Source organism: Alligator mississippiensis, chromosome 2 (assembly GCF_030867095.1).
Source record: "Alligator mississippiensis isolate rAllMis1 chromosome 2, rAllMis1, whole genome shotgun sequence".
NCBI lineage: Eukaryota > Metazoa > Chordata > Crocodylia > Alligatoridae > Alligator > Alligator mississippiensis.
This window is the reverse complement of record NC_081825.1, coordinates 169,831,850-169,859,515: the sequence shown is the minus strand read 5'-3', so window position 1 is coordinate 169,859,515 and position 27,666 is coordinate 169,831,850. Positions and strand designations below refer to the sequence as shown.

At 42.3% G+C, this 27,666-nt stretch overlaps 1 protein-coding gene across 1 annotated transcript in view; it reads left to right on the top strand.

Moving 5' to 3' along the window:
• LOC102562771 (septin-11) overlaps positions 1 to 27,434 on the top strand; it is a 112,441-nt gene extending 85,007 nt beyond the window's left edge. The window contains exons 5-10 of the mRNA XM_014595765.3: positions 4,028 to 4,189; positions 5,861 to 5,957; positions 8,573 to 8,741; positions 15,561 to 15,693; positions 17,080 to 17,267; positions 21,375 to 27,434. Coding sequence (XP_014451251.1) covers positions 4,028 to 4,189; positions 5,861 to 5,957; positions 8,573 to 8,741; positions 15,561 to 15,693; positions 17,080 to 17,267; positions 21,375 to 21,390 — 765 coding nt within the window. The 3' untranslated portion in view covers positions 21,391 to 27,434. The remainder of the gene's footprint in view (positions 1 to 4,027; positions 4,190 to 5,860; positions 5,958 to 8,572; positions 8,742 to 15,560; positions 15,694 to 17,079; positions 17,268 to 21,374) is intronic.
• The last annotated feature ends 232 nt before the right edge of the window (positions 27,435 to 27,666 follow it).

Sequence of the window (27,666 nt, the reverse complement as noted above, 5' to 3'; positions counted from 1 at the left end):
TGTTTAACTATTAAGCATATTAATGTGACTATTTAAAAAAAATGAAATTAACATACACCCCCTGAAATTCAAGTAGTATGTTTTTGCTACAAAAGTGCTTTTTTTGTTTTTTCTTTTTTTAAAAGAAGCCAAAACCACAGAATTCTGGTTTTATGGTAGCATTAGCCTCCTCTTTAGGTAAAGAGAATGTTAGTCATCTTTTTCCACATGTTAAACTGTTTCAGGGGTGCTCAACCTCTGGTCTGGTCTGCAGAACCATTACATCTGGCCCATAGGGTTCTCCAGGGAATTTTAGAAGCAAGGGAGCAGTGATCATTTAATACCACCACCCTGCCCCTGCCCCACTCAAATTCCCATGCCCCCTTCCCGGAGCTGGGCCATGCCTCCCTCCCCCAGGCCAGATGGAGGTGCTCTCCATCAGAGCCACCAGCTGGAGGCAGTGCCCAGTCTGTCCCTGGGCTGTATATCTAACTTACTAAGGAAAAAGGCTGAGCACCATTGAATCAGTTCAACGGCTAGCGCAATAATCCAATTTGAGAAACTGGTGGAGAGTTGAAAAAGCAGGAAAACTTGTTTCTTCTTTGCATCTGAGACGCATGAAGCTACTAGTTATGAAATATTGAAGATCTGAGTCACTACCATGTCAATTAGCAACCTTATGAAATAAGTTAGTTTTAAATTGGAAAACATGTTTTATCAAAATATACCCATTTCCCTTATCAATTAGCACATTTGGGGTAACCTTTTTATTTAAAAAAATTTTTCAAAATGTTGTTCTTATGCATGTTAACTCAGTTTCAGTGTTTGTCCAAATGTGGTTTGCCACAAATCATGACTAAAAAAATCTAAGAAATAGAAATCGGTGACTATTATACTTTCTAAACAACAAACAAGTGAAACCTAAATATAAATTGAAAACCTAAATAGACAGTGCATCTTTGGCTATCCAAATCCTCAGTATTCTGACCGTCAACTGTGTTTTATGAATTTATGTAACAAGTTGATCTCTTTTTAAGTTTTATTTAGTGGAACACTGCAACTATGCTTATAAGTTTGATATAGTAGCTTATGACTGTCTGTGGGGGTATTTGTATGTTTGCATGTGTGTAAAACTTATTTTTACGCTTTGCTATCTTTAATATCTCTACTGTTAAGTCTTCTTTGGTTGTACTTAATGCATCATGTATTAATATGTATAACACTTCACAGGATGTTGTGCTTTTGCTTATCAGATTGACTTCAACTGTCCCAATGGCTTTCTAAACAGGTTTCAATAGTGGAGGATGTAATTTCTGAGAGCATCTATACATGTCCTTGAATACACAGTACCTACTGGTACTGTGCAGTCCCAGCAGCACATGGATAGTTTTTGACCCTGCTGTACAGTAGCAATAAGCTACTGTGCAGTAGCGGCAGCATCACAGTTAGTGCCCGCTGACGCTATGTTGCTGTAGTGATGAGCTACATTGCCATAGCTCTTCGGATGTAGCCTCTCATGTAAACACACCCACTGTGTGTTAAAACTTTAAACAAATGCATATATTAGTATTACTGGTTAGTAAAAAAGGACAAGATCTGATATAAAGCAACATATGCTACAGATATCAGCCAGTTAGAAAAAGAAAAGAGAAGGAACCAGTTAAGAAAAGCACCAAAAACTACAGATGTAAAACAAAATTTAAATCGGATGGGGTTCTTCTGGGATTTTTTGTTTGTTTGTTAATTTTTTAATCACTATGTCCAGCATATTCTAAATTTTCAACTACAATTAGTGATTTGTTTGCACTAGTGAGTAGTGAAATGAACTCACCCCGTGGCTCTGACAGCTCCTTGTATTCTGAGTAAAAGCATGGGGCACTGTTTGAATGCTAAAACATTCTACAATCCACTTTGGTGTCCAGGGTCTACAAGAGATCTTCTAACAGGTTCCCTGATGGAAGTCTGGGGAAAGGTTCATGCTTTTAAGACAACATGCAGAGCTTTACCAAAACTGAACTCTGTAAATTGACACTAGTCTTAGCTTTTTCCCCAGACAAGGATTAGTAGCTGTTCCAGAGACATCCTATGAAAGGAATTAGTTTATGTAATATAATAGGATTTTCAAGTAGTGGAGTTAAAATCTTTATGTGGGTCAGTAGTAACATCTTCCTTATTAGCAACATTTGTGCTATCCTAAAGCTGAACAAGTAGAAGGCAGTCTGAGACTTCTGTGCACAGGCAGGCATGAATTGGGAAGGACATGGATCACAGTGGTGTTCCTGAATGCAGCAGAGGCTGTGGAGAAGTCCTGCCTCTCCTTCTAGATCAGGGCTGTCCAACTTCCAGACAGCTGGGACTTGCATGCTGGGTTAGCTATGTACCTGGCAGGCCACTGGTCTGCCTGGCTAGATGCTACATGGGTGACATGGGCCGTCTGTACTCCCCTGCTCTGCCTGCTTCCATCTTTTTGTGCTGCTGCAGCTCTGCCAGCCTAGCAGTGCCTGGGCTGCAGCTGGACTAGTGCCTGCCTGTGCATAGAGGTCTCAGCCCTAACCCCTGCTAGTTGAAGAGCCCTGCTCTAGATCAGTGCTTCTCAAAGTGGTGGTCCGTGGACCAGTGCCAGTCCACAAGCCACCAGTCTGCAGCGGGTTGCCAGGAAAGAAAGAAATATATTTTCAGAAGCATAACATTGATATGTCATAGCGCCACAGGTCGTATGTTCCAACACTCCAGGTTACACGCAGTTGCTGCCACCGGCTGATCCAGGCACCGGTCCCTGGCCCACTGGAAAAAAAATTGCTGATCTACCACATCAGATAGTTTGAGAAGCACTGCTCTAGATTACTGGCTATTTCTCCTCATTCCCTTCCTTCCATGAGTTTGGCCTACCTAGCCCACCACAGCCATAGGTGGACAGGTCTCTCTAGGGAGAGGGGTTACTTCATTAAACATTATACTGCAAAGCTTAATCTTGATAGTGATAGGCTGCCTTCTACTTGATCAGCTTTAGGATAGCACAAATACTGCTAGTAAGGAAGATGTTACTACTGACCCACATAAAAATTTTAACTCCACTACTTGAAAACCCTCTTATATTACAGAAACTAATTCCTTTCATAGGATATCTCTGGGACAACTACTAATCCTTGTCTGGGGAAAAAGCTAAGACTAGTGTCAATTTACAGAGTTCAGTTTTGGTAAAGTTCTGCATGTTGTCTTAAAAGCATGAACCTTTCCCCAGACTTCCATCAGGGAACCTGTTAAAGGCTCTCTTGTAGACCCTGGACACCAGAGCAAATTGTGGAATATTTTATGCATTCAAAACAGTGTCCCACCCACTGGCGTCCTCCCCACTTCATATACCAAGTCCTAGCAACTAGGTAATGTAGCCTCGACCGAGAAATCCTAAGTATGTGCCAGTAAGCATCCCCAAGATGGACTAAGAATTACTTCAGACTAAAGGCATGACACAGAGGTAATATAAACATGCTCTTAGCAAGTAAGGACAGACAGATTCTTTGTAAAATGCTCCTGCTTCACAGCAAAGCAGTGGACAGGCACAGTACTCTGCATTCATTGGGACACTGAGGTCCTCAGCCGGCATGAATCAGTGAAGCTCCACTGAGAACTTGGCTGTGTATCCAGTTTGTGTTTGTGTATAGTTGAAGTCAGCCAAACAAGGTGCCAGAATTGTAAGCAACTTATGTAAAACGGAAACCTTTCCAATGGGGAAGGCCCAGTGGTTTGGGAGTTTTTTTTGCCTTAGTCCAAAGTTATGAGGATCAGTTCATCTCTGTGCCAATCCCTACACCTTGTGCACTTAATGGTAATGTTGCTTTCTCTCATGGTAGATCTATGGTAGGTCTGTAGCTGTAGGGCTGTATGGGGGTAAATCAATTCTAGGCTATGTTCTGAAGGTGAAACCTGGAGGAGTTAAGCCTATTACAGGTCTGAAGGAAATGAGTGCTTTGCTGCTTACTGCTATCTAAAATAGATATCCTTTTACAAAGCCACTGGTGGAGTAACATGACTGTTCTTTTTGTTGCAGGTGAACATTATTCCTATAATAGCCAAAGCTGATACAATTGCAAAAAACGAATTGCATAAATTCAAGAGTAAAATCATGAGTGAACTTGTCAGCAATGGAGTTCAAATCTATCAGTTCCCAACAGATGAAGAAACTGTGGCGGAGATAAATGCTACAATGAGTGTAAGTTTCTTTTTTTTTCTTTTCTTTCCTATCATTAGGGGAGGGCATGCTGCACCCCTAGAAACTAAGTTACGAGCGAACAGAGTTTTATCAAGTGACACAGAAGGCAGAGCAATTGTCTGGCATGTTGGCAGTTCCTGGCTTGAGATCTGTGTTCCCAGAATTCTCAGAAGGTGCCAAAAGGCAAGAAGCCCCCTGAAACATTGGTCTGGAGGAATTAGTAAAGCAAGGGTTTCAAAATTCTGAATTTCTTTTTTCCTACTGAGTGTGACCTTTCCAGTGATAAACATTTGGGTTTCCCTTTTCTTAGACATGCCAGCTCCAGGAAAAGAGAGGATGGGAGGTAGAAGTATACAGTGATGAGGCCAATGGGCTCAGAGTTGAGCATCCTGTTCAAAGTTGCTCACTTGCTGAAAATCGTTGCCTTCCCATGATAGCCGCCAATGTCCCCAGTCTCTCCCCTGCCACCCCGTACTCAATTTAAATGTGTGTGGCGGGGGGGGGGGGGGAGCCTCACCTTGGAATCGAGTAAAGGGGGGAAGGGGGTGTGTCTATAGATGTGAACCTCTGGGGCTGAAGCTCACTACTTCAGATGCCGATAAGAAACCTATAATTATAGGTCTAGACTCACCCTTTGGTACACAGAAACCCATTAGAATAGCACTGACATAGCAAAAACACCATCTGGCCGAGCTTTCCTGAGGCAGCCAACCACTCAGGCCAGGCTTCCTCTTGGCAGGGATTATGCCTTTTACAGCATATCTGGCATTGCAAGACCTTGCATCTCTCTGGACTGATACGAAATCCCTCTTTGGTGAATTTTTTTGCTTTTTTAGCCCCTTGCTTTCTAGCATCTTCTATGGGGAGCTGCTTAGGAGGAAGCAGAGCCATAGCTCAGGGTCTTCTCCCATACAAATGTGCTTTCTCACTGATTAGCACAGCATAGCTGGTCACAGAGCATCATGGTTTGACTGTGCAGGCCAGCACCAGATTCCCATGCATGTGTTTGTAGTAGTAATCTGTAGGAAGTGGGAAATGACTTATTTGGTGGTGTGAGAGTTGCTGTTTACTCACAGTCCCTTGCTTTCGGTTGCACCTTAGCTTGTAATCCAACCCTTTGACAGAAAGATCCGAAGCTTCTAGCTGTAGCACATTCCTGTGTTTTAATTGCCTTTCTCTTAGCTTTACTTTTTGCTTGATTTAATGTTCCGGTCTGTTAACTAGACTCCTGCAAAGGACACAGACATTGTGATGAACTTCCCATCAGTGCAGCAAATACGTATGCACAAACAGCAGTTACTCATATTTGCAGGGCTAAGTGTTTCTTTGGCAGCCTGTCCCATGTGAAGCAAGGGAGATATATTATGTTTGTTATGAAAACAGATACAACGGCTTTGAAGCTCAAAGTGCATGGAGCCTTAAATATAATATCCATGTTATAACAAAAAGCAAGAGAGATGGTTTACGAGAAAAGCAGTCATCTGCAATGTAAAGACACCTCTCTATGAAGTCAGAGAGCATACCTCTAATCCAGAGCATCCAGTGCAGAGGCATTTCAGTAACTGAAAGTCATTATAGTTGTCTTAAGGAATAATGAGTGTTTCCTTCTTGGCAAAGCAGCAGAGGAAATCCCTAACTTCTTGTGTGTGTTGTTTTGTGTTTTGTTTTTAGGTCCACCTTCCATTTGCAGTTGTTGGCAGCACTGAAGAAGTGAAAATTGGCAACAAGATGGCAAAGGCCAGGCAGTATCCTTGGGGTGTTGTGCAGGGTATGTCAAGTTAGAAGGAAAAAGACCCTGGTTATTTTTATGCTGTCCACTCAAAAGGGAGCTGATTTCACCTTTAAAGCCTTACAGAGTATCAATAAAATGACAAATACCATCCCTCTTCCTCCCCTTCAGATGTGTTAGCTCTTGTTTGAAGCCGCTGAAAACCCTGTGTGCATGTGACAGTGAAATTTGTCTCTTATTGCATTTGAAAATTCAGCATGGAACATAGATGCCAGCAAAGCTAGGACCTGTAATTCACTCCTGGAGAAGAAGAGTCCAAAGCTCCTTGTTGAAATACAGCTTTTTACATCTTTGCATGGGGGAGAGATTTGGGAGAACAGTGATAAACAGAGATCCGGGTTTTCCATTTGCCATGGAAAAACAGTAAAGCCTGGATTTTCTCAATTTAAGGAAAGAAACATGGGAAATGGCAGGTTTGCCTTTGCAGGCTGGCAGAGGTCTAACCTGCAAGAGCCTGGGGGGAGCAGGAGAAGGGCAATCAGGCAGGGGGCACCATGTGCATCTGTGCATGTAACACATGCACATGGCTGCCAAGCAGCCTGGAGAGCAGCTTTCTGCGAGTAAGTCTAGTGTGGGGGTGGGATTGAGGCCCCCATAGGGAGGGAGGGAGGCAGTTGGGCAGGTCTGAGGCTGCTGTCCAGCTGGGGTGGGGCCTAAGGCCTGGGGCCAAATGTGTGGCTGCAGGGCCCAGGTGGGGAGCAGAACAGCATCATGGGTGGTTTGTCCTGGGGGCAGCAGGGAGCTGATTCCCTGCTGCTGTGTGCACTCCTGGGGAGGCCACGGGGAGCATGTGCCCCCCAGGTTTGTACACAGGGCAGGGGTGAGTGTGGGCTGCAGGCTCAGGGTCCCCTGCATGGTGGGTGAGACCCGACATGGCAGGGCAGAGATGGGTGGGGAAGCTTGGTGCCATCACCACGCCCTGCACTGCCATGGCAAGGCACCTCCTGCCCACCCAGCAGTAGCAGAGAGAGCAGTGCAGAGTTGTACCCCTTGTTGCTGCTGAGAGGGCAGGAGGTGCCTCGCCATGGTGGCACCAGATGCCCGGCAATGGCACCAGACTTCCCTGCCTGGTTCTGTTCTGCTCTGACTTGCCATGCTGGGTCCTGCCCGCTGGGCTGTGAAAGTCCCCAGGGTAGGACAGTAAGGTGGGGGAGCCCAAGCCCACATCAGGCAGACCACATCTACTCTTCCCCCCAACCCCCACACAGGCTGGGCCACCCGTGGAGGAGGGGAAGCTGGGTTCTGCTTCATTGCAGCAACTGCTGCCGCCTCCTATGGGTGGCAGCTGGAGTTCAGGCACTGCTGCACAGGGCCGTGGATCTGGGCCCATAGCCATGGCAGCTGGGGGCCACAGGGGGGCTGCAGGTAGGGAGTGAGGAGCACCAGTAGGGGTGTTGGGGTTGTGGATGGGGTCCCTGCTCCTGCTCCCTCCAGGCCCTTGCAGTGGTTGGGGGACAGCTGTAGGTGGCAAATTAGGGGCACCAGCAGGGCTGGGGGAAAAGCGTGGAGGGGTTGTGGGTGGTGAGTGACAGCTGGGGGAGGCTGTGGGTGGTGAGTGAGGAGCACTGGCAGAGGTATGGGGGGCTGTGGGTGCGGAGTGAAGGGCACCAGCAGGGTTGCGCACCAGCATATCAGGGCTATGAGGGGCACCAGCAGGGGTTGGTGGGCTGTGGGTTGGGAGTGAGGGGTAATGGCATGGGCAGAGCACTGGCATAACAGGGCTACTCAGCACCACAAAGAGTCAGGGGAGAGAGCTGCAGCTGAACCCATGTCCTGGTGAGCAAAGGGGGCAGGGGGAGCTTTTACTTTCCATGATAAAAAACCCCAAAATATAACACCAAAATGTATAGGTATTTAGAATTGATTTGATTATAGTGATTGAGGCACTGGTAGGCTTCCAATTTGCTTAAAAATTGTAAATATATCAATAAAACATTGTATTCAACTGATACCTGGAGAATGTTGTTTTCTATATATATCTATATAGAAATAGACCTAGAATATAGACCTGTCATATATTATTTTCTAGAGAGAGAGAGAAAACAACATTGTACACACATACACACACACATGTATCAGTTGAATACAATGTTTTATTGATATATTTACAATTTTTGAGCAAATTGAAAGCCTACCAGTGTGTGTATGTATGTATATACTGTATAGCATTTCATTTTAATCGCAGAAAAATGCAGATGGGGGGGGTCGAATAGTCAGATAATTTGCCTGTTTTTTTTTAAATCTGGGAATTTGCATTTTTTTTTTTTAAATGGAAAATGAGGATCCCTGGTGATAAAGCAAATAAAACTAAAGGCCTTGATGAGCATCCTATTGGTTCCTGTTTTAAATGTTTGAGACCCCATCTTAGTAAGGCACAGCAGTACATGCCTCCTTTGAAGTCTGTAAGCATCTGATATCAGCAGGGCTCTTCGTGTACTAAAAGTAATTTCATAGCTTTGGAGCTAAGTTACTTGGGGCCTCTCTTTAGAAAAAGGAGTGAAAGAAACCCACTGAATTTAGTTTTCCCATTGATTTTATTTTCCCATTGTGACCAGGCCAGGCCATTTTATTTATTTATATTTTCCTCTTGGTAGTTGAAAATGAAAACCACTGTGACTTTGTGAAGCTGCGGGAGATGCTGATCCGTGTGAACATGGAGGACTTGAGAGAGCAGACGCACACACGGCACTATGAACTCTACAGGCGCTGCAAGCTAGAAGAAATGGGATTCAAAGATACTGACCCAGATAGCAAACCATTTAGGTATGAAAGCAAGAGCATTGACCTGTGCAACTAAAAAGCAGGCGCAGCTGAATGGATGTATATATGTGAGTGCGCCAAGAAAGTGGGGGGAAGGTAGTATCTTTTTATAGATTGTGATCAGAGGAGTTGCCTCTGTTTTGTGCACATTTGAATTCTTCGTGCTGATTAGTCTAGCATTGATGGGTCATGAAAGTACTGCCTTGTCTCCTTCCACAAGAGAGCACCTATGCTGTAATGGAAGGCATGTTTGCAGCCTGCTGGGCATATCTTAGGAAGTACAGGTGAAAAATACTATGAACTTGCAGCACAAACCCCCCAGCAATCCTTGGTACATAATTAGGTGGGCAGCCTGTTATTACCCATGCTAGTTTTAAAGCTGCTCTGTGCTGCCCTTGTGCCTTCTGTTGCAGGTTAGATGGTCTCAAAATCTTGAGGGCTCATGTATCAGAGAAACGGAGGAAGCTGGGATGGACATTCCAGAAATATGGCTGGCAGGATGCTCCCATATCTCATGAGACCTCACTGTGGACAGGGGGGTTGTTATGCATTTTGATGCAACAGGAGAGAAAAGTCTGCCTTGTTCAGACCATCCTAAAAAAAATACAAGGCATACCAAAGATAGCTTTACTATCCTGTTGCATTGATTGCATCACTGTGGGTCTGCTTAATTTGTGGTTTTGTGATTTTTGTGGATGTGCAAAAAAAACAGCATTGTCCAGGATTGCCAGGAAATATTGCAATGACTGCAATTTCCCATTAAATCAATCTAAAAAACTCTGCTTATTCATATAGTACTCTGTTTTCGAATGCCCCGGTGCTTACTGCAATACAGAGACAACATGACAGTCATTGCAGCTAGAGATCATACGGTTGAGTTACTGTCTGCTAGTGACATAGACTAAGTGAAGGCACTAGTGAGTAAAGTGAGTGTTTCTATTCAGGTTAGCATTAATTAGTATTTCTAAACTGTTTTCTAGAATGCTACATATAATCAATTATGATGATATAAATTACAATGTATATTATATATTCATTTATATTTATATGATTTAAATTTAGATTTAAATTAATATTTAGATTTATAATATGATAAATTATATAATTTACTTTCAGCAGAATTTGCTATTAAATTGTACAGTATCTGCCTCTCTGCCAGTCAGTGGTGAGGGGTGGGGCTGCTGGGAAATGCCTGCGAATCCTGCAGTTTGTGCTTTGAAAATTGTGAAATTCACAGCAGCTGCCATGAAAATTGCTTTGTCTCCCTGGGAGTTAAGTTAAACCCTCTGCTGGCTGCTGCTTATATTGCAAGAACCATCAGCTGCTGCTCTTCACTTGAAAGACCTTTCACAGCACATCCCTGCCTGCCTCTCAGTATTGAGAGGTCCGCACCTGTCTCCAACCACTCTGTCAGGCCAAACTTCATCCCTGGCTTGTTAGATATGCAAGCCAGCAAACTTCATGTTTTCCCCCAAACTGCCCTTTGGAAGAAAGCATCTCATAAACATCTGAAACGTGACTTTAGTCTCTCAGTTCCCTCCTTTAGACTGTTCCTCTTGCTATGACGTCTATACCAAACTCGAATGTTCAGCAGCCAGCATACGGATGCCACAGCCAGAGATGTGGGTTTTCCAGAAAATTTTCCAATGCCCCAAATAGAGCGTGATCTGATTTAGCATGTTTATTTGACTTCTATTTAGTTAACAACACTAAAAAAGTACCCCATGTTAATTTTATGTCCCAATAGCCACAAACATTTGGACTGAAATATTTGATTAGGAAAAGAATTAAATATAGCACACTTAATGTGGTTTAAATGTTATATTCAAACAAATTCAAAGCTTTATGTAGAAAGAAATTACTTTTATTAGAATACTTGTAAAACTGTAAAGACAATGCAGAATAGCATGTACTTCCCTTACGTTGTTTGTTTAAATTTAAGAAAAAAACTGAAGGCACACTAATTTTAGTACACTCAAAGAACTGTGCATGATATGCTGTGCTTTGGTTTTGATTTGGCCTGCAGAGCCAATTAGGTGAATTCATAACTTGACTTTTGGTTTGGATTATAATGTAAGTGAATTTACCCTCCTGTTTACAAATCAATAAAACGTGTACTTTCTCACACATTTCCTAGGGATAATCACCTGAAAAACATGAATTACAACTTTGAAACTGCCAAGCTTGCCTAATATTGTATTGGCATCCATTCATTGTTACTAATGAATTTTATGAAACAATGAATTTTTAGAAATGGAAAATTTCCCACGGAAAAATTTCCGTTTTCTGCCCCACATCTCTGGCCACAGTCTATCATGCTGACCAGGATCATCTTATTACTTCCTCATAGCAACCTCTTGCTCCCCTTTCTGCCAGTCTGATCTCTCTGGGGCAGGAATCTTACCCAGTGCAATAAGTTCTGGCCCATAATTTGGATAATGTCAAAGTATGAGTAGCCAGAGTCTGATGAGTGTTTGACTAGTGTCTGCTAACAGGGAAGAAGCTCATTTGAGGGTTGATACTTCTTTTAACCTCCAAAGGGCACTTTCTGACTTTGTGGTAGGTTCTATCACAGTCTTTTCCTGATGGTTCTGAACTGTCCAATCAAGGGTAGACTACAGATTTATCTGTCCACTCTCCAATTTGCTTTGTAATTTGCTGCACCCCAGGCATCCTGGTGCAGACCTCCCAGCAGGAAGAGGATTGTAGGTCGCTTTAGACATGCTTCTTACTTCCTTTTGCTTTTTTGAAGGAGTGCTTAGGTCCGCAGGCCCCACACAAGAAGTACCCTTCCCCCACCCTTTGATCAATGCATCCTTCTTGGGGAATGGATGCTGCTGTTCTTTGCAGGCTGCACTCTGCATAGCTGCAGGATGTCAGGAGCAAATGCTGTTGTTGGATTTAAAAAGGGACAGGACAACTCTGACCAGGAACACTTGTAGCTTCAGAAAGATGGAGGTGATTTAAATCTTGTGCTTCAATTAATAAATTGGTTGCCACATCCTCACTGACTGTCTTGCAGCATTTCACAGTGAAATATGTGATATATGGGAAGGGCACCTTCATCTGAGGTGTCGGGCAGAGTGTACTGCCAACTGGTGTGCTGGGTTTGGCTCACTGTCTTATCTGGCACAGCAGAGCCTCTTTGCTGTTGAGTCACTAATGAGTGACAGCAGTTTTGGGGGTTTCCCCCTCCTTCACCAGTCTCTTGTTTCTCTCCATCCATTTAACTGAGCATGTTGCCTCTTCAGTAACACAAGCTTTTCCTGGCTAGAGTTGAGTTGGATCCAAAACTTAAATCTTCCTGCATTGCCAGTACTACACCATCAATTTAGCATGGGTCTAAATAACCTCTTAGGCTGCTTCCAGACGAGTGTAGATGTTTGTTTCCCAAGGGACAAGTAGCAGCAGCATACCTTGTATTTGTCCCTGGGAAAAGCCCATGCCATGCATGCTCTAGCATTCAGCAGGTTATCTCAGGTGAGATAGGGAAGGCCCTAGCAGCCTTATCTGGGGTCCTGGGTGCCTCCCAGGGCTGCAGCTGCGTCAGGAGTGGCTCCAGCTGACCAGGCTCTGGTTTTGGGGGGTGAGTGCTGCCGCCATATGCGCCACCCTCCTTTTTTCAGTGTGGGTTTTTTTTAAACTCAGGATTTCCCAGGGTCACCGCCCCCCCCCTCCCCCTTTCACTGCAAGGGAGCAGTGTAGGGAACCCCTGCATATGCAGTGTAGACAGGTCTGCGGTGCCACATACCTCACGTCTGTGCTTGTTTGGAAGTTGTGGCCTTAGAGTACATAACCTATTACGAGGCTTTTTATTGTGAAAAGGAGTATCGACACTAATCCCTGAGATTGCAAACAGATTGCCTGCTGGCACCAGTTACTGCAAACATATTTTTGGCAACAGAAACACTGGTGCGCTCCATAGCCGGCAGAGGTACGTGTATATCCTTACTCTCCTCTAACAGACGCTGGAGTAACATCATTGACTTCACTGGAATTGTCCCAGTGCAAATGGGGAGTCAGACCCACAATGTGAAACACAAAAGTTGTCTAGGGTAGGGTTTGAGTTGCTGCTGGCCAAGATAACAGTAGCCTTAATTGATTTCAGTGACATTCCTCCTCTACGTGTGTAAGAGAGATCATGCCCTGTCTCTCTAGCAAAGTGAAGTGTGAAGCTTTATTTGATTTCCTTTCTGGAGGATAATGACTTAAGATGGGTTCAGCCTCTCCTTTTCAGGAATCCAAGGAATTTCCATTGCTTCCTGTATGCCTGAGGCTGCTTTTGACCAAACTACGAAGAGAAAGGAAATGAGAAAAGACATAATTTCTATATCTGATGGATGCTAGTTTAAAAAGCTCCTGTTCCATTAAAGACAGCAACCTTTTGCTGAAGTAGAAGTATTTCCAATATGAGGGAAACAAAGGAAAGAATCCTAACCTACTAGCTTCTCCCAGGGCACGTGTATTCTCTTAAGTCTGAGCTTTGTGAGCTACAGGTTTCTCAGTTCCCCAGGAGATTTACATTATGCCTGTAAGGAGCTGCAAGTGCTTCATACATTTTGAGCTGAGCTGGATAGGAAATTAGCAGCAAACGGTTTAGCTGCTTCAGCTGTTGCAATAAGGTGTACAATGGAGGGGTTGGCAGCCTTGCAAAATTGAGTTAATCAGAAGAATGCTGCCACTGCTTGCTCATATTCCAGTTACTTCTGAGACAAGTCCAAATTGGAGGCAGCATCAGCATTAGTAACCAAAGAGTAGTTTGTCTTTTGTGCAGGAGAAGCTTATTTGTTCTCAAAGCCTTTGGAGACCCTTTGCTGTTTCAGTCCCTTTGTCTCATGTTCATTTTCCTCCTCCTGCAGAATCCTTTCCCCAGCACCTTGGGTAGTAGTTGAGGAATCTTTACAGTAAATCCTACAAAGGCTTTTTTATTATTATTATTTATTTAACAAAGCCATAATTTGGAAACACTTTTCTTGGTAAGGTTTGGGGCATTTTCTTTCAACACGTCATCTAGGTCAACTCTATTTGCTTCTTGTCAGGAAACAATAGATTTTCTTGAACTCCATAATAGTAAGAAGTTGCAGAAATTCCAAATGGCTCTGGTCTGAATATCCTCTAGGCTACAGGCCACTTTCTCAGATGTGATTGGGAACTGCTAGGTCAGACTCTGCTGACATAGCTCCAGCAAAGAAATTTGCTTTACTGGCTTTGGTTTTAGTCAAAAGCTTCACACCAAGTCAGGGATTTGCATAAGGGGCTAAAACAAAAGTTCTGCGTTTCTTACCCTGCCCCTCCCCTGCCAAGATTAGTGCCTCTTGCCATGCTGCTCCTTTTTTCGGAAATGAGGTTGGCAGGAGATGGTTTGAGGCACAGGATATGATTAACCACATAGCATGAGGCTTTTGGTTTCATTTTGCTGCTTTCTAGGAGGACGTGTCACTATTGCAAGTCTCTGCTCCTCACTAAAGCGAACTGATAAAAATGGAAGCACCTTTGGGCAGTGGATCTGTTGAGGAAGAAGGAGGATTTTTTTCATAGACCCTAGTTTGACATTTGAAGATGGGTCAGAACCAGAAGCGTAACAATTTCAGGAAGGTTCTGATTCAGATCCACTGTGCTTCTGGATGCAGCCCAGAATCAGTCAGTCACACAGGGCCAAAAACCCCTGGAGAAGAAAAATTTTATGAGAACTCTGCCATTCAAAGCTGAACTGGGGTCAAGAGGTTCATGTCCAACTCCATGAGAAACCTGTTCCTGTAGGACACTGGGAAAGGAAATTTAATGGGATTCAGAAATGCTCAACACTTGGTAAAGGGAAGCCCAAGATTTGGCATAGTTTAGAAGTCATGTTTAATTGGAATGAAGGGACAAGATTTGACAACAAAAACTGTTGCATGCAATAAAGGAGAAATCCCTATCCAAAGCAGGAGGAAAGGTTGTACAAGCTCTTGTTTGTCTTAAGTATTGCTTCCCATTTCACGTACATGCACACACAAGAGAGCACTGCCTGCTCTGATTAGACCTAGAGCAAAAGAGCTTTAATTGAAACGGCTTTTTGCCTTCAGGAATGCATCATAGGGAAACAGTTGTCATTCTACCCAAACTATTGTTATGGCTGAATTTTTTTCAAAGCTGCCAAGGAATGAAGTTAAAATGAATTTGGCATCCTATGCTTCTAAGGGAGTCTGAAAATCACAGCCATACACAGAGGTGTAGGCTGACACATTTTATGCTCCAAAAGTTTGACATTTGAGAAGTCCATACATGCCAAATAACAGATTGGTTTAGGTTTAATAAGAAAGTGATAATTCAGAGGAAGAATGCAAGTGTTTAAGTAATTTTGTAACAGTGGTTTTTGAAATACACAGGCCCTGATTCTGTACGGAGTTGCCTTGGTCCTTGTTCCATGAATATAGGATAGAAGAGATGAGTAGAAATGCAACTAGAAGGGTTGCAACAGGCTGGAATGTAGAGCTGACCAGCAGAGGAAAGCCATGTTAGCAGCTGCATTACTGTAAATGCACATGCAGGTGATGTTTTCAGATCATCTGTCTTGTGTGACTTAGACTCGTACAGTTCATTCAGTTTATATATTGCTTCATCTTCCACCTCTGGTCTTCTGGAAAACTGGAGCTGCTCTTAAGGAGATGTGGTTAGGTCTCCCGCCCAACCAGGGCCCCATGGTGCCGTTCAGCATGAGGGAAATGTGCTAGCACTACTAGACGCCACAAAGGGTCTCATCCGTGCATTAAGCAAGACCTTGACTATCCTTTTCTGTTTGTGTTTTGTTCCCCTCCCTCCACCCCTGGATGTTTTCAACAGTCTTCAAGAGACCTATGAAGCGAAGAGGAATGAATTCCTGGGTGAGCTCCAGAAAAAGGAAGAAGAAATGAGACAGATGTTTGTCATGAGAGTGAAGGAAAAAGAAGCAGAATTGAAAGAAGCAGAAAAAGATGTGAGCATTTTCTTGTTAAGTGGATTGAGCACACAGGTTTCTGCTGGGATTTCCAAAGGGTTGTAAAAGCGTTGGCCACCCAACTCCCAATCCTACTGACTGGGGATGGTTACGGTGCTTACTAGAATGTGGGGAAGAGACCAGCAGTCCAGTCCCTGCTCCACCATAGATTTCTGAAGTGACCGGAGACAAGTCTCCTACTTCACTTGCTTGCATTCTCCATCTGTAGACCTGGGGGAATAGTACCATCTCACTTTGGGTGTTGTGAAGTCGTCAGAAAATTCTTTTGTTAGCTAGAATTCCCTTAGGCACCTGTGCTGGTTCTGTTGATGGGAGGTTTTTCTGCTGAATGGTCTCTGCTTTCCCTTCCAGGGAAGTGGCCTCTGAGTTGGCAAGTGTCGAAACATCTGTAAATGGCCTAAGGGCAACCTTCACCCTGGGCACTTGTACACTTTCATTGTTATGGTGGCTGCACATCATATGATTAAGTTCATTTGTGCCTAGCTGAAGAGCTAGAACATACATGAAACATGAATTGTAGGAGTGCGTTTTTTCAAAATGACCATGCAACCCCTACATAGCTGTGAGCTGTCTCAGCAAGCCCCAGCAATCAGTTGGAGATGCTGGCAAGGATTGAACATAGGGTTAGATCTTTCAGGCACCAATCTCACATCTGTGGCAGTACTCAGTCAAATGTGCTGCTCAATCCATAAATCCTTTTAAAATGAGATTGCCATTGTTTCAAACATAAATAATCTAGAGACTGAGACTGTTCCTAGCAGTGCTGTTGGCAAAGGATGAAATACTGATTTTTGTCAGAACAGCTAGTGTATAACCAACTTCAATTTTTCCTCTTTAAATGTTACTTCTCATAGGATTTGGGATTTTTTTTGGTAGGTTCCTAAAGAATTATTGTTTTTCAGTCTGTTTGTATCCATATGAACGACTTTATCTTAATCCATTGGTTTAATCTAATCTGGATTGGGTTATAAAATATTTTACAACCTTCCTATGTGACCTTGTGTACTTCTGAAAATCTTACCCTGTTACATTTGAAAATAAGATGTAAACTCCCTTTGACTTTCGGCTAGATGGTTACGGTTCCCCTACCTTGGCTGCTTAGACTATAAAACAGTGGTTCTTAACCTTGTTACACTCAAGACACCCCTCAGAAAATGACAGCTCTTAGCTTTCACTTGTTTTTTTACTATAGGATAATAGTGGAGAATTTTTTTTATGTTACAAAGAACTCAGAAAGACCACAGCAGGTCAGAATGGTTTTGATGCTGTGGATTCCTATTTGTCATCTCTTGGCAATCATGTGTAGGTGTCTGCAAACCTAATAGTGCTCTTTCCCCCTCTTTCATCATGCCCTTGTCGGAACAGCTCCATGAGAAGTTTGACCTTCTAAAGCGGACACACCAAGAAGAGAAAAAAAAGGTAGAAGACAAAAAGAAGGAGCTTGAGGAGGAGCTGAGCAACTTCCAAAAGAAGAAGGCTGCGGCTCAGCTACTACAGTCACAGGCCCAGCAGGCAGGTTCCCAACAAACCAAGAAAGACAAAGACAAGAAAAAGTAAGGGGCCATCATGCTACAACCTTGTGGGCTTCCTCCAGTTCTATTTTGATTTTTTTTCCTGACCCATGTTTATATTTGCTTTTTCCACAACCCTGCCCCCCAACCCGTCCCACCTATCATCAGACTGGAAACCAAGTTTTACCAGACTGATCAAATCAAAATGTTCTTTTGAAGGGATGGAAAAGGGAGATGATCTTTTTCATTAAAGGGTATCTTCACTGCATTTGCGTGCTCTTGCTCACGCACACACTCGCTTGCTTGCTCTCTCACTGACTGGTGTGAAAGAGCAATCATAAAATGAAGGTCTGACTGGTAACCTGTCAGCATCTGCTGGACCAACTTTGGGACACTCTGAACTCACCTTTTTTTTTTTCCTCCTGAGCCAAAGGAAATGTGTCTGCAGGTTTTCTTCCTCATTTTTACCCTAGGAACAGTTCCAGATTTGTAATTCGTAAGGGGTTTTGTTATAACCAAAAGCACCATGTTGTTTTGACATGGAAAACATTGGTGCCAAAAGCAAATATGTTGAATATTTGTTTTTGTGGGTTTGAAGTTTGTGTTTTGGTTACGGGGGGGGGGGTTGCTTTTTTTCTCTTTTTTAAATCAGTGGTATTGACAATTGCAGATGGACTTCAAGTAAATAAGCTAGCAAAACTGATTTGTTTAGCAAAGATGCTAGCATTGTGTTTTTCTACAATTATACTTTTATACTTCGAGTTGCATTCCACCCCAGATACTCTGGGGAACTTTTGGTGGCTTCAGTAGGAGGTGGATATTTTCAAGGGCAGAATTTGTCCCTTGGTTAGCATTTACAGACAGGATTTTCCAATACACTCGGTTTTGGTCCACTTTTGCTCTAATTGCAATGGATGGTAAAATTCCTACTGATTCACCTCCTCCTCCTCCCCCCCCCCCCCCCCCCCCCCAAGAGCACAGTGAGGCCAATTTTGAGCACTTCTGAGAATTGCTTCGTGCACCATTGATTGCGGATGTCTTCCTCTCTTGACCAAAAAGCAGTTTCATTCCAGCAATGATTGGGCTCTTCCCAGAATCTCCCCAGATATGAGGGGATTGCTGTTTAGATGAAGTATTGTTGATGCAACCACCTTCCCACTGCCTTTACTTGAAAGTGATTATTTTAGTTCTTCATCAGCATAAGAGGTCTGTATTTGTAATAAACTGACTTTCCCCCCTTGCTTAAAAAATAACCACCTCTTGAGTGTGAGATGTGCAGTGAAGCCAAAGAAGCGACATGGATGGTCTACATAGCCTGGCAGGAATGGGAGTTAAGTAAGGCCAGTCTCTACAACTTTTATTTTTTTTAAATTATTCCCCCCCAAATTTCCATCAGTCCTCCCTGTATAGATAGGGAGGTACTTTTTTTTATATTTCTTAAATTGTGCACCTATAACAAAAGAATACATTTTTTGCAGTTACTGCAATCAAATAAACTACTACAGAGATTGATACAGTAGAAACACATTCAAATTCATGCTTGATAAATTGTGCACAACAAACCAGTGTTTGGCAGTTGTCTTAATTGCCAGTGCCAAATATCCTCTAACGATTTATGCTATTCAACGTTTCCTAGGGTACTCTGAAGTATTGTGGAATCTTGTTCCCTACAGGTTTTGAAGAAGAGGCTAGATGGGTATCTGTCTAGGCTGGGTTAGGACTAATACACCCTGCATTTGTACAGGGGTTTGGACCTGAGGTCCCTGGACTTTTGTGATTATATTGTCATAAATAAGCAACACAAGGCTACCATTGGCCAAAGAAAGGAAGTCCAAATAATAAGGTGGTGTTACTGCTTATTTACTTGCTGCATCACAAACATCAGTCGCTTGTAATAGGTCATCCAGTGTGAGCAAGTGAGGTTCTACTGTAATTTGCACATATTAGTTCATTTTATACATTTATATAAAATGCTCTTACTTGTGCACTAACAGAGGGTGGTGTGTTTGTGTCTTTGCTGTCTGATTAGGTTACAACCTTAAGCACTCACCTTAGGAAGATGTTTAAATTCATCTAAGGCCAGTTTCTCAGCTGCTGTAAATCATTGTTGCCATGCTGCTTTACGCTAACTGGGTATCTGGCCCTGCATGCTGACACAATCACCAGAAAAAAGATGCTGCTTCCTCATATGACTTTCATACTCTTTAATTTAACATAAATCCCAAAGCAAGCTAGTATCATGTCTACATAAAGAACTATTAGTATCTAGCAAAAAACTTTCTAGTACTTGTTTTCCTGGCCTTCATGCTATAATTAGGAATGACTGGAAAAATGACTGACATCATACTCTAATATAATGACTTTTTAAAGAGAAATTGGAAAATTTTAAAGACCCTTTTTATGGGATTTTTTAAAACTGGGCTGTTTATTCAGTATTTATATGACATTCGCAATAGGTTTCTTCCAATCTTTTAGTAGACTAAGGCTACTTTTAATGGGAGTTATTTAGATATTAGCTACTAGTTGTTTCTGTGAAGTCTTCTGGCGCATGCATGCTATTAAGTATGTAATACACTTGTGTGGCATGGCCATCACTAGTAGCATTTTTTTCTAGTCTGCCAATGCACCAACACTGAAATCCAGTCATGAGGAAAGTGCACATGCACAAATGTATACAGTCTTTATGTAGTCATGCCAGGTGGTGTAGCTGCTAAAACTGTTTCATCATCTTTGAATTATGAAAATATGCTTTAAAGGGAAATACTGATGCTGTCGCACTGTAGCACATCTTGGTTTTTCTAAAGGCTTTCAGTCTTAACAAAATGCTACACAAGTCCTATAGGTAAGGCAGTTTAATTCTAATCATTGAACTGTAATGGCATGACTATGATGTTATATACATTCACCAGTGGAAAACAGGCTAATCTCTAAAATATTCTTAGCATAGCTTCTGTTTTATTCCCCCCCCCCCCCCCCCCAATGCAGCTTATTTGGAGGCTCCTTCCTCAAAGTGGAATTATATTTGGACAGTTATTTACAAGACTGAATAAAAGCATAGGGCCAGGTTCTCTCTGGTATGATGTGACTAGAGAGAATTTTGGCTCACAACACTTGGGCCCATCCTATGAGACTAGTGTTGTCCTTGGTACTTTTTTTTATTATATTTTCCCCCAGTGGATTCAAGACTTAGAAGTTACAAAAATATTTTTTGTGGCTGTGGCCTTGATTTGGGAAACGTGTTCTTGTTCTGGGCAGCATGTGCTTCTGTGTTTTGCTGCAATTTGGGCCAAATCCTTCACAGACCCAAAAATCTTAACAGAGGGGTTGGCATTGCTGCATAGTTAAACAGCCTAGAGATTGTAGCTGTCTGTGGTAAGAGCTTGTCAAAACCAGGTTGGCTTTTAAAAGAGTGACCAGGAGCTTTTTTTGAACCTCATCTACATCATGTGATAGGTTATCAGATGCATACCAAGCCCAGTGCATTACAATGCTTGCAGCATGTCAAACTGTACAGAAGTTGGAAGTTTTTCCTTGGGCTTTTAAAACCATTTTAAAAAGCAGCACAAGAGACTTCTTTTCCAGTTTCCTTTATTACATGGAAATTCCAAAGCAGTTTCCAAATATTATGGTCCATATTCAGCCCCAGCATAAATCCTTAAATTCCAAGCATGCTGCCAGTTCATCTGCAGTCTGATCCAACACCCATTACAGAATGGCTTCCATTGACTGACTTATGCCCCTTTGGTGCAGACAGACCTTTGAAGTTATTTCAGGTTGGGCCATCAAAGGGCCTGATGCTTAGCACCTATCCTCTGAAAATTGTTTCCTCCAAGATGTGCAGTCAAAAGATCAGTAGCCCTTTCTGAAAAAGAAGGCATAAGATTCACTATGTGGTTGGTTGGTTGAGAGGATTTCCCTCCACCCCCCCCCCCATCCATTTAGTTTTCCTTTGCTTTTTCTTATCATATAGAATAGAATTGACCCAACGTGGAGGTTTGTTTTGCGCCTTTTTTAATTTAATCCCCATTTGCATGAGCATCAACCACAGCAGCATATCAGTGTCAGCTTCCCTTTGCCTTTCCTTTCCTTTTTCCCTTTTGGGTTTCTATTATTTCTAACATTTTTTTGTTTTTGTTTTTTAACTTGCAGTGCAAGCTTCACATAAAGCCTGGCAAGCCAAGGATGTTCCTGCATTCACTTGCTTTTGCAGTAATGTGTCTCAGCCATCTTTTAAAAAAAACAAAACACAAATAACTATTAACTCATTTAGTATTGTAGTGGGAAGGTAAAACAATTATTACTGGGAAATTGGGGGGTGGGGAAGGTTGGGGTGTGGGGTTGGAAATCTAATGATGCCATTTACCTTTCTGGTAAGAAACAGCAGCTGTCATTCAGAACTGGCATTCAGATTTGAATTGAGAGCAAGTACTGTTCATTGCAGGCTTGATTTAGTGCCTGGTAACATTCCTTGGGATCCAGTAGACATGGAGTCAGGCTACTGTTACTATTTGCACACCCAACTCTCAAAGAGCCAGATTGCTGTTCCATGACTCTCCCTGAATAGTACCTTACGCCCGGGCACAGTCCCATGGAAATCTGTGGGATCAGCTATGGCGTAAGTTACTGTTCATTGTCAGTGCACTGCTGTCTGGTCAAAGTCTTTTTCTCTGCTTATATTGCTCAACCCAGAAGCCTCACTCAAACGCTCATCCTTTGACAGCTAACTCTTTTCTGTGTTTAGTTAACAGAGGTACAACTGACCTTGCATGATTTTACACTTGCATGGATTTTTTTTCTTACTGGATAATGTAACTGTGGCTTGGATGTATTTGGTAGCCGTGTTTGTCTGAGACAAAAAGAAATGCAAAAATCCAGAACTCTTGGTTCAGAGATGATAAATTTTATAAGGCCAACTAAGAAATCACCAAAAAATTATCTTTTTCTGCAAGAAGAAGAGCTAAGAAAAAGTCTTTTTTGTTGTTGTTGCAATTTCTTAGTTGGTCTAATAAAAGGTATCATCTCTGAACCAATAGTTTTTGATTATTGCCTAACTGTGGCTTGGCTTTTTGTTATGTGCCGAACAGGTTAAATCTCTCTTACAATAACTCTTCTTAAATGTTGTGGCTAATTGGTAACGGCTGAAGTCTGCATCAAATGGAGCCACAATTTCCAATACATAGAGATTTTCTTCCACTTTTCCTGCTTTGAAATAAAAAAAGGTTCCCATCAAAACTAATCGTATAACAGTAACCTTTGAGGCCTATCCTGAAAAGCAAATAAGTCTTCCAAAATGTGATCCCCATTATACACAGTGGAAAGATTAACTGATTCCTTTAAATCCCCATCCAGCAGACACACACATATGGATGTACCTGTTCATGCAATGTAATGCCAAGGACTTTCAGGAAAATAGTCACCTGAAGAAATTTATGCATTGAATTATATGGCTGCAAGGTCAGGCCACTCCCTACTAATCTATATTGAGTGTAGAAAATCCCATCTTCTGAGGCCAAGTGCAGGGTGATTTAACACTTGTTAACTTCAGTTACTCTGGGCTCCCAAGAACACCGCAGTTAGCTCCCTTTACAGCTACTTTGACCAAGGCATAAAAATGTAATATGAAAATACCACTTAGCTTTGTGAGGGCTAAGAAATAGGATGTAAACCGCAGTTTGCCAAAAAAACAGTGAACAGCTCAGTTAACTGCCAAAGCAACCATAGCATGCTAACCTCTCCAAAATGAAAGAGAAGGTGGAGAAAATGGTTAGAATGGGTTCTCTTCTTCTTCCTGTTGAGTGGCATGCAGTTATCTTGCATATATATCTTGGGCACGCAAACAAAATCTGAGCCTGTCTTCGTGGTCAGCTTGTTATGAACGTTGACTTGCCTGTTTTAATTCTGTATTTTCTCTACCATTCCTTTCTGGACAGAGTCTTTTCCTTTCTGATACATTCCAAGAAGTGGAGACCCATGTTTACCTTATGACTTCCTGGATTTCTTTCTCTGCTGCTGATGTACTACCAGCTTCCCCACTGCTCCTAGCTAGGTAGTCTCCTGTTTCTATCTTTGAAAGCACTCTTGAAATTAACCCTCTTCACCTCATACACTCCTAACTGCTTGATTCTACTCAGACACCAGGATGGAATTTTTTCCTTCTTCCACTTAAAGTTAACAGAGGCAAGTTTGTGTCACACTCTCTTCCTTTTATTAATGTAGATTTATTTTTACTCCCCCACTTTCACTGCTTAAACATGGCTCTTGGACAAAGGAAGGGTAGGTGGACAGATGGCAAAATTTAAGCAGAGGTAAAAGCAGGAGAGAAACCATTTCAGAATTCAGGCTGACTGTGTATGTGAGCTTCTTTAATCTGTGAAAAGACCAGCAGTTACAGTAGTCAGGTAAAATAGTACCAAACGTCAGCTTACTACTGAGCCTAACCTTATTGACTCTTTGGGAATTGACTCCCTGCAACCAATTTCCTAATCATAGGCAGCATGTGATCACCAGGGATCCGGGTTTTTTGTTTCCCAGAGAAAAACAGAAAACCACGGATTCCTCCCCTTTATCGGAGAAAAAACGGATTTTTCCTTTTGGCAGAGATACCCACGGATTTCCCACTCTTGCAAAGAGCTCTGCAGGCAAGCACAGGTCCAGCCTGCAAGAGCTGTTTGCAAAAAGGGTGGCGAACCCCCAACCCTGTCCAGAGGGAGAGGGGGAAAGGGTGGGGCCTGAGGCTCTTGTCAGCCAAGCCTTGGCTCGGGATCACTTTTCCTTCCTGGAGCCTGTGAGGTAAGTGGGGCTTGCAGGAGGCTGGGGGGTTACAGGTCACAAATGGGGATTCATGATAGAACAGCCACAGTTGGACCCACATCTTGGTGCATGAGGGGAGCTGCTGCCAGGAGGGAGCAAGTGGGAGGTAGGCAGGGAGTGAGGGGCACCGGCAGGGCTGGGGTAGGGGCTGTAACTTGGGAGTGAGGGGCAATGACATATCAGGGCTGCTCAGCACCACAAAGCAGTGGGGGGGGGGCAACCACAGCTGGACCCGCATCCTGGGAAGTCAGGGGGCAGCAAAAGTTCTGATTTTCCATGATGAAAAACCCAAAATCAAACACTAAAATGTATAGGTATTTAGAACATATTTTATTGTAATGATTGACGTACTAGTAGGCTTCCAAATTGCTTTAAAACTGTATATATAGCCATAAAACATTGTGTTAAACTGATACCCATATACATAGCAGCCTTACAATTTAATCAGGGATTTTGGGGGTTTAATCAGAATTCGCGATTTAAAAAAATTTTTTTTTATAAGGGAAAACCAGGATCCCTGGTGATCACACAAAGTGCTCAGCTCTGAAGCTTGACTGCTTGTGTAGTATGTTTGCATCAGTCATGTCTATGTGTTTAAATAGCAGATGGGTTTCTGTGCCAAGTCAGACATTTTTTAACTGTTTTTCCTGCTTAGCCCCTTTCCAGGGTTGCTTGGCAGAGATCATCTGAATTGAGTGACATGTTTTGGGTTGGTTTCTTTTTCCAGCAGCTCCACCTTCCTCCTCATTTACCCCCTCCCTGAACAAGAAATATATCGTATTGCTTTGGAGAAGCTAGAAATAAAATTTTATCTTGTGGACATAAAAGGTTTATTTTTTTTTTTTGTCAAGTGTGATGCTAATTTTTTAAAAATCCCTGGGCCATGTTTAGCTTGTTACTGCTGCACTTCCTTCCTTTCTGTATCTATGCCTTTTTTCACAGCAGCCCCTGGCTCTGCATGGAATAAATGATCCCCTCAAATCTAGTTGGATGTCACTTCTGCATGTAAGTATAGTAGTAAGACTTTCTGCCCACCATTGAAATGAACCAAACAGCCGCTGGTGGTGGTTGTTGTTTTAAGCCCTCTTCTTTTGAGTGGCAATGCTGAAATTATTTTAAGTGTTTTGATTCAACAATAACCAGACTGTCCTGGGACTTGTAAAAGAGTTAAGTGCCTCAATCCTATTGCATTTCAAATGTGATCTTTTTTTCTTTTTGAAAATATCAATTTATGGCACTAGCTTGGTCATACTAATTTCTCATGACAGTTGTGTAATCTTAACTCTTCCTTGCAAGAATCTGCACAATTGTGATGTGTGGTATAATTATTTAAACTAAAGTAGCTGGTCACTGCCCATGCCACATTTTCCTCAAGCCTTTTTTTAAAATCTTGAGGCTATTAAAAATGAGTGAGAATGTTGAATGAATTTCTGCGAATTAGTGTTTCTTGGATGTGGAAATACCCCCGTAGACAAAAGGCCCAAATGACACACACTCTTGCCTTGAGAAGGGTAGTATTTGCTTTGAATTGCACCGCTAAAATGGCTTTTCAAGGCCAACTATCAATGCCACAGGTGGCAGTTTGATGCCTGACTTCCAGTGACTCAGTCCACTTCCCAAGAAGAGTGAACAGGGTGGAGGCTCAAGAGTTCTCAGCTTTGACCTGTCTGCTCCCATTAAAACAAACAGTGCAAGTAGCCCATTAACTTCTGTAACAGAGTGAGGCCAACGCTGATTACTCCTGAATACCTTACTTCTGTGTAAATTAAGTAAGAATGAGGTAAATGAAGTAAATAAGAACCTGTGCCCTTTCTTAAACTGGGCCTTACTGACACTGGTGATGGCCATGGCTATCAGAGAGTGTAAAGAGATGAAACTATTAGGCTGATCTAAAAGTGAGAGACTTCAGGCAGGTTAGCTGAATCTTCTGTAGCTGTTTTACCCCCCTGCTATATCCTGTGATGAGTGGATGCTAAACAACAGTAGTTTATCATTGGTTTTAGGGATAAATCACTGTGATTTAGCTTCCCTTACTTCAACTCGGGGTCATGTAAAGACCAAATGTTACAATATACCATCTAATACACACTCAGAAGAAGTAATCCCCTTTCCTCTTGCCCTTCAACCCAGGTTTGTCTGTCATGCCAAGAGCTCCAACCATGCTTGGAGTTTTAATGAGGATTTTGTCACTGTGCTAAAGTCTTTGTCTTTCAGCGTAAACTGAGGAGTAAAGGGTGGTTACATGGGGAGGGGAGAATAGTATAGTTGTCCCTTCACTGGGCTCTCCACCCTGGAAGTCTAAGCCAGTGATTCTCAACCTCCACCCCTTGAAAAATGTCACCTCTTAATGTTCACTTGTCTTTTCAACTACAGAAACATAACAGCAATTCTTCTGTTGCAAAGAACCCAATAGGTCAGAATGGTTTTGATACTATGGATTTCTATTTGAATTTTCAGGGCTTATCTTGTGAGTCATGTTTGCACACCTACCAGTGCTAACGTTGTGTGACACCCTGTAGGACCCTTGAATGGATTGCAAGGCACCCCAGGGTGCTTCATGGTTGAAAATCACTGGTCTAAACAATCGAAGTAGCTGTGCTTTTGAACCCCAGAATGCCACATTTAGGCAGCATATCCAGATTTTACCTGGGAACTCCCACCTCTTCAATCCTAAATCTTCCATCCTTTTGGTACCTTGTACGTTTTTAGCAAGGTATCCTGTTGAGAAGGCTTTTTTGTATTTGTGTCTCTTTTTAAGCAAGTCTTATTTAATGTCATCAGTTGGTTTTGTTTTTCAGGTAGCTCTCGTTCTGCTTTTAAACTGTTGTCTTGAGAACTGAAATGTCTTGTATGTGTGATCATATGCAATTTTGTCCACTTGAATCATGTTACCATTTGCTATTCTCAGACGTTAGAACTCTTTACTCCTGTCATCTTTTCTCGAAGGATCAGGGTTGCATTACAGTATGTAGTATCTACGATGTTCCAGCCAGCGTGTAAAAGTATGGGACTATACGAATATGAAGGATTTTTTTAATTAACTAAAAATTAAGCTGTGAACAGCAGTAGAAATATTTGTATTTGTATACATTTTTAATATCTTGATTGCCTTAAACTATAGGTGTAGAACATTATTACTGTTGCCTTTCTATTTGAAAATAACCTATGTTTATATCTAAGTGACTGTGTAGCTTACATACAGTGTTAATGCAGAAATATATATATTCATCTGTTAGATATTTGTCACTCTATTAATGTAAACATATTTCATTTTGGAAGTACAAACTGAATAATAATCTTATGGTATAGCTCAGTTACTACCTGTACTTGACCCAGGCTACATATATGGCTAGTGCCGACACATGAAGTGGGGAAAGAAAATATATTTTTACCCAAACATTCTTGTATTTGCGTGCTTTTGATTTTTGTTTTGCTTTGTTTCTTGTTGTCACTGTTGGTTGATGTCTTTTTGGCATGGGGGGAGAGGGAGAACAGGGAATGAAAACATGTAAACTGGGTGTACACATTTGTACTTGAAGTATACGTAGACATCTTTTGTTGTTGAGTTGGTTGTTCCTTTGGCTGTTCTGAGCTGTTAACATTTATAGCCTTCATTACCACCGTAAAATCA